Raw genomic sequence first — 11,196 nt, forward strand, 5'->3', positions numbered from 1 at the left:
TGAATTCTACAGCTAGGGTTCAAATATAACCTAGGTCCTAGTATTATTACCTGATCCCCATTTAAAATCAACTGTTGTAGTTGTATTTGCTTCAGGCAAGTCATTATGTAGTTCATCAAATAAATCTAAGGTTGAGGATTTTTTGATCCTAGCCCAAGGTTTCAATGGAAGATTTCACGTTACTTCATCATGACTGTCCCCTGGTGGGCAGTGATTTTATGTCATGTCAGCTGTATCCTGCTTTCAGAGATGCGTGCTGATTTTAGAGAGGTTAAAATGAGAAAATTCAGTGTACTTTAGAATTGTTGAAACAGGGTGCATTTGCATAAGAGAAAAATTAGGTACTAATTCTTCATTTTGCATAAATTTTCCATAGTAGGCCCTTAATGATGCTGATTCTTTAGAATATAATTTGATTTACTAAATCCTAGTTGATACGCAATGTTGTTAGGATATCACTATTACACAAAATAGGTGACAGCTCTGCCATGCAAGCTGTGCTTGTTGTCTGCCTTTCACTTGCTGAGAGAAAAATGTTCTATGTACATAAAATGTTCTATGTACATAAAAATGTACACACTTTAGTCCTGATATTCTCTCTCCCTCTCTCTCTCTCTCTCTCTCTCTCTCTCTCTCTCTCTCTCTCTCTCTCTGCCTCTCTCTCCTTTTGCAAAATGTAGATAACAGAAAATCATTTGCAGTTAGCATCTTCTCTTTCAAATAAAAAAAATTAACAGCAGACCTCATAAGATAGTTTTACTGGTTTTTGTTCCTTAGTATGTTAGCCTGGAAAATCCCGAGGCATAGTCCTCTATTGGTTCTATTTTAAGCACGTACAGAGCACAAGCATGGGTGGCCTGGCTCCTATACTATTTACTAGCTGTGCAAGTCTTATGCCTCCTTGGGTCTCAGTTTCCTTGACTGTCAAATGGATATGTTCCCCAAACCTTACAACAACAAGACACTCCTAGGTGAACCGAATGAGGAAATGGGTGGAAGCATTTTGGTGAGTATTAAAAACTATACCAATGTATGATGAGAATCACTGAAAAAAATACTTGGAGAGTGTTTTGGCAAGTGTCTGCAGTAGTAGAAACAAATCTTTTCAGTTTATTTTTTTGACTTTTGAAGTAATTTGGAACAAAATCAAAGGACTGGATCTAAGTCTGTGTAGTGAAAAGAATTTAGCCTATTTTTAGGGTTTAAAAATGATGACAAGTTGTTATCCTATGGGACTGCCATTAAGCCACTGGTGATGATGTTTAAGTTCCGCTCCATGAGTGGACCCAAGTTTGGTGCATAGGATGCTGGGAAGTCAACCCCAGCAGCAGTCTCAACTTTCTCCTGGGTGTACGTTTACCTTGCAGGTGGGTGGGGAACCTCCTGAGTTGGAGCATGAGCCCCTCTCAGAACTTTAGGCAGCCAAACCCTCAGAACCCAGTGTTTCCAAAGGAGCCCTCTTGAGGCCGAAGGAATCCTGTGCATGGTGGACTCTGTGGGGAGTGGACCCAGTCCACCCAAAGCAGGTGAAGACAGAGCTTTCCTGAACTCTTCTGTGGGTTGGTCACCTGGGAATCGCTCTCTCCTTTTCCTCTCAATAAACCTGATTTGTAATAACCCTTCCCAGGGGCTGAATACCTCTCTGACAGGGGTTATAAATGTGTGTGACCCTAGCACCTGGAGATGAAGAAAAACTGACCCTCGAGGTCCTGTGGTCCTGTGGTCTCTATCGTGGAAAGTCATGGTCAGCAGGAATGAAGATTACTGCTAGATTCTATTATTTTGTGGGTGGTTTAGTCTATAACTTATAGGGCAAAAATCTTAAACAGTTCAACTATACATTTATTTTAATTAGAGACTGTTTATGTATATCAATAATTTTACAAAATGTGTTTATAATGAAACGAATATGTGTGTGTGTGTTATCTGTATATGTCAATGTAAGCATATTGATATTTATGGAAAGTTGATTATTGAAAGCGATTGGCAGTGGATGTAACTGAACAATTCTGTGCACAATATTTGGTCCCTGGAAAATGGAAAGGTCTAAGTGTGACACAGGCAGCCAGTCTACCCCCACCAGCTCGGTCACTCAGAATTTACCTACATCTGCCTTCCAGGTGAAGATTCCCAGGAGTGGGAAACCCCCACTCGTACTTTAGGTGCCTTGCAACCATCACTGACACACAGAGAAGGTGTTATTGGGTGGCTCCTGGGACATGACTGATGTCCTGGGACATGATTTCTATTTGGCAGAGCCTGTTTTTTTAAAAAAATTTTTGATTTTTTGAAAAAGTGGAAATGTCACCTTTTTTATGCTTCAGATCTGAAGGCATTTCCTTTGCACTGGAAAGAGAAGAGACTTCTGTCACCTACAAGAGAAGAAACAGCCTTGGCTATCCTGATGCACAGTGACTTACTTTGAGTTACAGAACTTGTTGGAATGAAGTGAGACTTCCCTGAGGGAGGGTTGGGCTGAGCTCTCTCATTTTGTCGCCTTCTTAGAAGGTGCTCAGGGAATGCTTGGGGAAGAGAGAGAGGAATAGAGAGAGGGACGGAGGGAGGAGGACATTGGCAGGACTCAAGCCTTTGGGAAGCCTCGGCAGGAATGACTTTGTCCCGCTAAAGGCTCTCTTTAGAAAGAGGACAATTTATTTCCCAAGATACGTAATTTCTCAGTGTGTAGGGAGTTCTAAGTTAGGTACAACTTGTGCCCTGTTCTAGCCTCACAACCAGACTAGGCTGGGAGGATGGATGAACTGGTGGAATGGGTGGCCCCAGGGATCTATTTATAGGAGCTGAGTTGTCTGGGGTGGAGGCTCTTCCCAGGGAAGGTTTGTGGGGAAGGTTGAGGCAGTGAGGAATAGAGAGTATGGAGCATGTCTCTGATGCTGGCCCCTTCGCTGGTTCTCTGGAATCTGGAGTCATACCTGAGCCCTGGAGAGAGAAGGCAGGGGAGAATAGGGGAGGGAAGGAGAGGGGAAGCATGGCTGAGGCTCTAGGACCCATTTTCATGCCGTTCTTCTTGTGCTCAGATGGCAAAGTGGGACACAGAGTCTGGGAAAGGGTATTCCCCTTATCGGTAACTATCACAATTCTTAGCATCAGAAACCAACTCTGCCTGAACAGAATTGACTAAAACGCTGTTGGTTCACAGAAATACCAGGAAGTCTTGAGAAGCAGACTCGGTGAAGGGCAGGAACAAAGGAGACGAGGCAGCTGCGGGGCCACAGCCCAAATCTGCCATGAGACGTGGCCATGGTATCTTGCACAGCATCTACTGCTCCCAGAAATTCAACATTGCTGTGGTTGCTGCTGTCACTGCTGTGGACGCTACTGTTATTACTTCTTTGGGTCAGTAGCTGCCAATTAAAAAACCTGGGGTGGGAGCATCTGATTTGTTAAACCTCTGTCACATACTTGCACCCCAGCTACAAGGGAGACTGGAAGAGAGGAGACTGGGTAAAGGGGAAGCTAGGAAAGAAAGCACCTGGACTTTTGGGCTTCTTTACAGGGACGCGATTTGAGACATTGTTTGGGGGGCATCAGGGAACTGGTGAATTTAACTACACAAAAATAATATATGCCTGAGCTGAAAAAATTAACATAAAGTCAAATGACAGATTGGCTGTTGGAATAAACTTCCTGGAATACTTTGTTTAAAATGAATCAACCAGTCTTATGTTTACTTACCTTTATGCACAAAAGAAGAAGAGAGAAAGAGGGAGTTCTAAGATGATTGTTTTTAACAAAGAAGAATGGCAGTTTACATCTTCTAAGTTACAAATCTCCATGTAAATATAGTTATCCATGACAGCCAGGCAGCATGCAAAGTTTTTAGAGATGAAAAGCTACGTTTGCAGGAACAACATCAAACTTGGAAACCAGATATCTCAGAAAAGCACTTGTTACAGACAAGCTTACAAGGAAACTTTTGTGGTTACTTAATATAAAATAGGATAGCATTCTTGTAAATGTTTTAGCCTCCAAGTTTATCCAAAATTATTTTTCAAAATTATTGCTTAGCATTTCATCTTTTATGCTGGCATCAGTAACTTTTTTTTCTATTATCTGCAATTAGTAGGGCTGGCTTTTTCATGGTATAGAATTCCGTTTGCTAGAACTGAGTCCAAAAGTGTAGGGCTTAAAGAAATTTAGACTTGATAAAATATGTAAGGGACTCCGTGGCTATACTATTCTGCTTTTATTTAATGGATGCCCCCTTCTCCCCAAGTATTCATATACTCTGACATTTCTTTGTGGGATTCTCTATTCCCCATTTTCATCTATATGCTTTGGGCGGGTGTGGGTTCTAATGAACTTAAACTAATCACCATATACTTTCAACTTGAGTCAACTAATTGGATTAGGGATGGGAACATGACCTAGTCAGAAAGAGAGAAGGAGAAGGAGAGGGAGAGGAAGAGGAGAGAGAGAAGAGAGAGAGAGAGAGAGAGAGAGAGAGACAGAGAGAGAGAGAGAGAGAGAGCGGGGTATCCCAGGACTTGAGCAAGAGCCACTATCTCTCTTTCTCCGGAAAGCATAGAGTGGGGCTATGAGGTCTGGAACTGCTGGCACCTATGGATGAAGCCAACCCTGTGGAAAGCAGAAGAAAGAAAAATAAAGAAATGAGATCCTTTGATGACATTGTTTCAGCTGCTAGCTCTGACTTTACCTAAAGTTGTGACTACTCATGGATGTTTCAATTATATAAGTCAATAAATATCTTCTATTATTTAAACAAGTTGGGTTCTAGTTCTGGCAACAGAATTATTTTTAATTGATACACTGGGAAAATACCTGCAGCAAAGTATTCCTTAGTGTATAACATATTCCTTAGTACAAAAAGTATTCCCTCAAGAGAGTGAAAAGACAAGCCACAGACTGGAAGAAAATATTTGCAAAAGACATATCTGACAAAGGACTGTTATTTTTTAGAACTCAACAATAAGAAAACAAACAACCCAATTAAAAAATAGGCCAAAGGCCTTGACCGACACCTCACCAAAGAAGACATACAGATGACAAATAAGCATGTGAAAAGATGCTTTTTTTAACTTGCATCAGGGAAGTGCAAATTAAAACAACAATAAAATACCACTAAATACCTATAAGAATGGCCAAAATCTAGAACTCTGACAACATCAAATGCTGGTGAGGATGTGGAGCAACAGGAACTCTCATTATTGCTGATGGGAATGCAAAATGATACGGCCATTTTGGAAGACAGTTTGGTGGCTTCTTACAAAACTAAACGTACTCTCATCGTACGATCCAGCAATCATGCTCCTTGGTATTTACCCAAAGGAATTGGAAACTATGTTCACACTAAAACCTGAGCATGGATGTTCATAGTGGTTCTGTTCACAACTGCCAAAATTTGAAAGAAGCCAAGATGTCCTTCAATAGATGAATGGATAGATAAACTGGTACCTCCAGACAACGGAACATTATTCAATGCTAAAAAGAAATGAACTATCAAGCATGAAAAGACATGGAGGAAACAAATGTTTCATATATCACTATACATATCGTTGGTGAAAGAAACCAATATGAAAAGGCTACATAATATATGATTCCAACTATGGGGCATTCTAGAAAAGTCAAAACTACGGTGACAGTAAAAAGATCAGAGCTTACCAAATGTTAGGGGGACATCTGTCCAAATCCATAGAGTGTACAACACCAAGAGTGAGCCCTAAGGTAAATGATGGATTTGAGGTGACTATAATGTGTCAATGTAGATTCATCAATTGTAACAAATTTCCCCCTGTGACATGGGATGTTGATAATGAGGGAGGCTAGGCCTGTGTTGGGGGAGGAGGTGTATGGGAAATCTCTGTATCTTCCTCTCAATTTTGCTGTGAGCCTAAAACTTCCCTAACAAATAAAGTCTTAGAAAAGTAGAAGTATTCCTTGCTATATACATTTCCTTAGTATATAAAAAAATTTAAATTAATAAGTAACAAACAATAACTTGATAGAAAAGTAGGCAAAGCATACAAATGAACACTTAAAAAGAAATATTGATGACATATAAGCATGTGGAAAGGTGTTCAACTTTGCGATTAAAGAATTGTAAATTAAAATGGAAATGAGCTACCATTTTTAATCATTAGGATGAAAATATAAAAAAGCTAGAAACCATGAAGTGCTCGTGAACAATATCTGCCTACTCAAAGATCATAAAGATATTCTCTTATGTTTTCCTCTAAAAACTTTATGACTTTGCCTTTCATATTTAGGTACAGTTCTATAACCCATCTCTAGTTAATTTCTGAATAAGATATGAGAGTTCAATTTTAATTTTTTCCCCACATTCATATCCAATTGACCCAGCACAACTTGTTAAAAAAAATGTTTTCTCTACTAAACTGTAGTGAAGCCTTTGTGTAAATCAGTTAACATATATATATATATATATATATATATTTCTAGACTATTCTGTTTCTTTGGTTTACTTGTTTTGTCAATACCTGCCCTAATTGCTGTAGTTTTATATTAAGTCTTGATATCTGGTAATTTAACTCTTCTAATTTTGTTCTCCTTCAAGTTTTAGTTATGCAAATTCCCTGCAGTTTCATATGACAATATTAATGTGGCCACACCAACATTCTTTTGGTTGATGTTTGATGGTATCTTTTTCCATCTTTTTACTTTCAATCTATCTGTATCCTTATGTTTATATTTAAAGTATGTGTTTTAAAACAGCAATAGGTGAGTCATGCTTGATTTCTTCAGTCCAATTTCTCCACCTTTGTTTCTTAATTCGAATGTTTAGTCCTTATAGATTTAATGTTGACTTTAAATCTACCATCTTGCTATTTGTTTTCTATTCATCCCATCTATTTTTTTGTTCCCATATTTCTCATCTCCTGCCTTCTTTTGAATCAATCAAGTTTTTAAAATTATTATCATTCCCTTTTATCTCCTCTATTAGCTTTTTAGTTATGTATTATTCTTTTGCTCACCTACTTAAGGTGTCTGGTCAGGGCTCTCCAATGTGAATTTTACATGTTTTGTATTGGTTCCTCTTTTTCTTTCTTAACGGAATGCCAGTGCTCCTCCCCACACAGCCCAGGTCCTACAGAAGATGCTGGTCCTCAGCTGAAGGTTATGACTGGTGGGTGCTGGAGGAATCTCAACCTCCATAACCGGTTCAGGAATAAGCATGTGACCCAATTGTAGTAAATGGGACTAGAGGAAAGGTTTTTCTGGAAGCTTCTGGGGATCTTCCTTATTCTTCTAGAAGAGGTATGGGACACCTCTTTTTCCTCACTGGGCTAGACAAAAATAAAGAATTATATGGCCCCTGCTGTTACTGAAAGCCACACTATGACGCTGAGGGTAACCAGACTTAGGATAAAGCTGAATTGTGGCCATCAGAGTGCAGAGACGGAAGGGACCTGGGTCTTACTTTTAACACCGTTAGGTGAACCAACCTTGAAGTTCACCTAACTCTGGATATCCTCCTATATGAGCAAATACATTTACTTATTTGTTGAAGCCATCTTAAGTGGGTTTTATTTTATAGCTGAAAGCATTCCTAACAGATACAAGAAGTATATATTACTTTTATATATATATATATATATATATATATATATATTACTTTCATATTCAGAAAACTAATAAAGATGAATTTTTTTAAATGCTTAAGTATCGGGGATTCTGACCTTGACTTCCTGAAGCCGTAGAAATAATTTTCTTCCCCAAATTCATTCCTTTGAAATTAATATTTTTGTTTTCTGTTAACCTCATATTACTTTGTGGTTACTTAATTTGTATGGCATTCTCTCCCTGATGAAAGCCTTAAGGCACAGTGGCCATGACTCCAGCATTTAGCACAAACCTTGACATTTGTGCGAGGCTCTTTCTCATAAAACAACAGTGTTTGATACATTTCATTTCTCCCCAAGTAGGAGGCTGTGTGAAACCTGACCAAGTAGACAAAGCTCTTTTGGAGAGGGCCTTGTAACATCTCATCAACATAGGCAAGACAACATTATCTTTTAAAGAAGAATCTACAGTATCAGAAAGAGTGGTTTATTCCCTGGAGAGGGCAGTGAGGCCAAACTCTGGCTCTGTTGGGCAAATGGGCTCTTCCTTAAATACTGACAACCTGTTCCTGAAGCAGTGGAGGGGCATATGAGGCAGGGGTTCCCTGAAACTGGGGCACACACAACTGACCTCATTCTTGTTGACAGTCTCCTTGGCAGTGGTGCAAACACAGAACAGCCAAGTAAGAAAGAGGAGTTTTCATAACAGACTTGCATCATGAAGGATGGGTTACCTGGCGTTGTGGATGAACTCTGTGAGCTGGCATGAGGTCTAGAGGGCCAGTCCTTTAGTCAACACCTGGGTCCCCAAGGAAATCCTAGAACAAAAGAGTAACAAGACAAACGCTGTGGCATTGGTTGGTGCAGATTGCTGTCCTGGATATTCAGGACTCCTTTTTATCCGAAAGGTAAGCAAGGTAAGGAAACAATAGTGAGGCATCAGAAGTGGGCTCTGTCTTTCAGAAAATACCGATTAATATTAAAAGGATGTTCCGTTACAGCTATCATCTCACTGAGTGACAAAGGAGAATTACTCACAAAAGGTAAGATAAATATTTTGAAATTCTTTGTCACTGAGGCTTAAGGGGGAGCATGTTTATCTTTTCAGAAGAATCGTAGCAGGTACCAACAGGTCAGAGAGAAAAGATAACTAGGTTCTTTCACAAGATTCTTTTGTAGGTAGGGTGGCAACATGAAAGGTAAATGTTAGAATGTGGTTTGGAAATTACCGTTCCACCAGCCAGGAGCTAAGTGCCCCTAGAGCAGTGCCTCTCAACTATGCATTAGAATGATCTGAGAAGCTATTACATGTCCCCATGTGGCATCCCAGACTAATAAATCAGACGCTCTGGGAGTGAGACCCAGGCCTGTGTTTTGTAAACCTCTCCAGGTGATTCCATTGTGCATCCTGGGTTAGAACCAATAGCCCTGGGAGTGGACCTTTCTTCCTGTGCTCTAAGGTCCTCAGCCTTCTGATCCCCTCAGGTCACAGGTTTCTGATGTGCCAATAAGGAGGACTGATGTTGGGACACAGCAGAACAATTAGCACATGAGAAACCCACTAACAGGCACATTAGAGGCTTGAACACGCCTCAGTTAACACATGACATTTTTAACTTGTCCTGAGGATATATAGGAAGAGGGGAGGTAATTTTGAGCAAAGCCAAACTTGCCCTGGAGGCAGGTTCACTGTGTAAGGGCAGAAGGGCAGGGCCGGCAACCAGGCCTGTGTGGGTCTCCACTGCATCCTTGGGGCCCAGGCCAAGCCTAGCAGAGAGCATGGGCTCAATAAACGTGTGCTGAAGAGCTGGATGGCTGTTAGGGGAAATTTCTTGTCTCAAACATTTCATCTTTTGGAGAAAAGATGGTGGACAAAAGGTCAACTTGAGCACCAACAAGATATTTATGACACGTTCCAAGAATTGATTTTGGGACACGTAATATATCTGACTATTCTCAGTGGATATGAAGAGCGAAATTAACAGAAACATCTAAAAAAAGATGCTTCCCAGGCTCATAAAGTAATGTGAGCACATCTGTCTGAATGAGGAGCAATTTCACTGAATTTATAAATAAACAATAAAATGTGGGGCAAAGGCATCATATAGTGCTCTGTATTCCATTTCACAGAGAGAGCTCAGCAAGCAAGGAGTTTGCAGTAGTTTATTTCCAGTGTAATAATTATGTGTCTGACTGGGATTTTAATTCCACAGAGCACAAACTCGCCAATAATAAAGTTTTTTTTCCCCAGCCACTAATATGGTAATGGCACAGGGGGATTTAGTTCTGTGCACACAGCTAGTATCGCACAGCTCTCACTCTACCATAAAAGGCTTTACTGCCTGAGGAGGAAAATCTACACAAAAGATGGAGTAAACCTTTGAAGTTTACTTGAATCAATGAGTATTTACAAAAATCTCTTTGGGCTGTACCTCTTTTCTTAAATGATTGTATTTCCTGTCAAAAGGCATACCTAAAATTATGTTTCAATCATGTTACAGTCCTTTTTCCTATCTTTATTGTTATTTTAACATACACATATACACATATTGTAAATTTAATATACACATATTGTAAAAATTTCTAAACAATAAAAAATGTGAAAAGTTGCTGTTGCCATTTTGAGGTCTATCAATAGTAGCCACTCACTATAAAGGACTAAGATGATAAACTTTTGAAGCTCTGATTAGGTATGTTAATATGAGAAAGCCTGTCACAGAAAAAATTTTAATATTAAAAAGAAAGAACACTTAGTTTAAGAATTTTGTAATAGCCAGGGTTTGTTCTGCTTTTCATTCCTTTTTTACTCACTTTATACCTCTTCAGGTTTGTAAACACATTGTTTATCATACAGAAACACACTTAGTAGATATCAATACATTCAATGTCACCCACTGGAAATATAAATACTCAATGATACAACTTGCACAAAGTATCTAAATATATATAATGTATGTGTATATACCCAGTTTGTTCTAACAGGAGAACTTAGGGGTTTTATTTTTTGTATGTATAAAGATGAAAAAGTACGTTAATGAAACCATACAGTGTTTTCTAAAAATCAATAGGCTACTGGCATTTTAAAGAAAATTCAAAGCTACAAACTTTTAAAATCTTTATAGTTTAATGGTTAACATCATCCATTACACGTTCCTTAAAAATATACATTTATTTAAGCTACTGGCAATATTTTTTTTAAAGATCAAGAATATTAAAACTATCAACCTCTTTCATCCAGATCTCCAGTTCGCAGCTTCTTTCACACTGGAGTGAATTATGTAGTGTAGTCAGGAGGGTGATGCAAGAGAAGTGTTGTCACCAACACTAGGACACCTACATTAGTTTGCCTCTCAACTGATGAAAGAAGGGCGATTACAAGGTGATTACCTTAACCTCAGGCTGCTTTCACTGAAGTATTAAAAAAGGTCATGGCCACAGGTATTTTCAATATCCTCTGAGATGAAGCCTACCCAAGGATTAACTAGAGAAATGTAATTTTATATACTATTTACTATTTATTAAAGGTCCCAGACTTAGTGAAGTTACATGTTAATTGGGATATTTCCATCTAGTAATTTCTGACTTGTAGAAATAAAATAATTTCTGACTTGTGGAAAAGATCCCTTAACTGACAATT

At 39.0% G+C, this 11,196-nt stretch overlaps 1 protein-coding gene across 3 annotated transcripts in view; it reads right to left on the reverse strand.

Annotated features, from left to right (window-relative positions):
* Nucleotides 1–10,838, reverse strand: part of LOC109394710 (low-density lipoprotein receptor class A domain-containing protein 1-like) — a 21,727-nt gene extending 10,889 nt beyond the window's left edge. For all 3 annotated transcript variants that reach the window (XM_019665062.1, XM_019665060.1, XM_019665059.1), the window contains exons 1-3: nucleotides 10,785–10,838; nucleotides 8,294–8,377; nucleotides 2,309–2,372 (exon numbers count right to left, since the gene is read on the reverse strand). In XM_019665062.1, the coding sequence (XP_019520607.1) occupies nucleotides 2,309–2,372; nucleotides 8,294–8,326 (97 nt within the window). In that variant the 5' untranslated portion in view covers nucleotides 8,327–8,377; nucleotides 10,785–10,838. The remainder of the gene's footprint in view (nucleotides 1–2,308; nucleotides 2,373–8,293; nucleotides 8,378–10,784) is intronic.
* Nucleotides 10,839–11,196: the final 358 nt, after the last annotated feature.

Source organism: Hipposideros armiger, unplaced genomic scaffold, assembly GCF_001890085.2.
Source record: "Hipposideros armiger isolate ML-2016 unplaced genomic scaffold, ASM189008v1 scaffold_432, whole genome shotgun sequence".
NCBI lineage: Eukaryota > Metazoa > Chordata > Mammalia > Chiroptera > Hipposideridae > Hipposideros > Hipposideros armiger.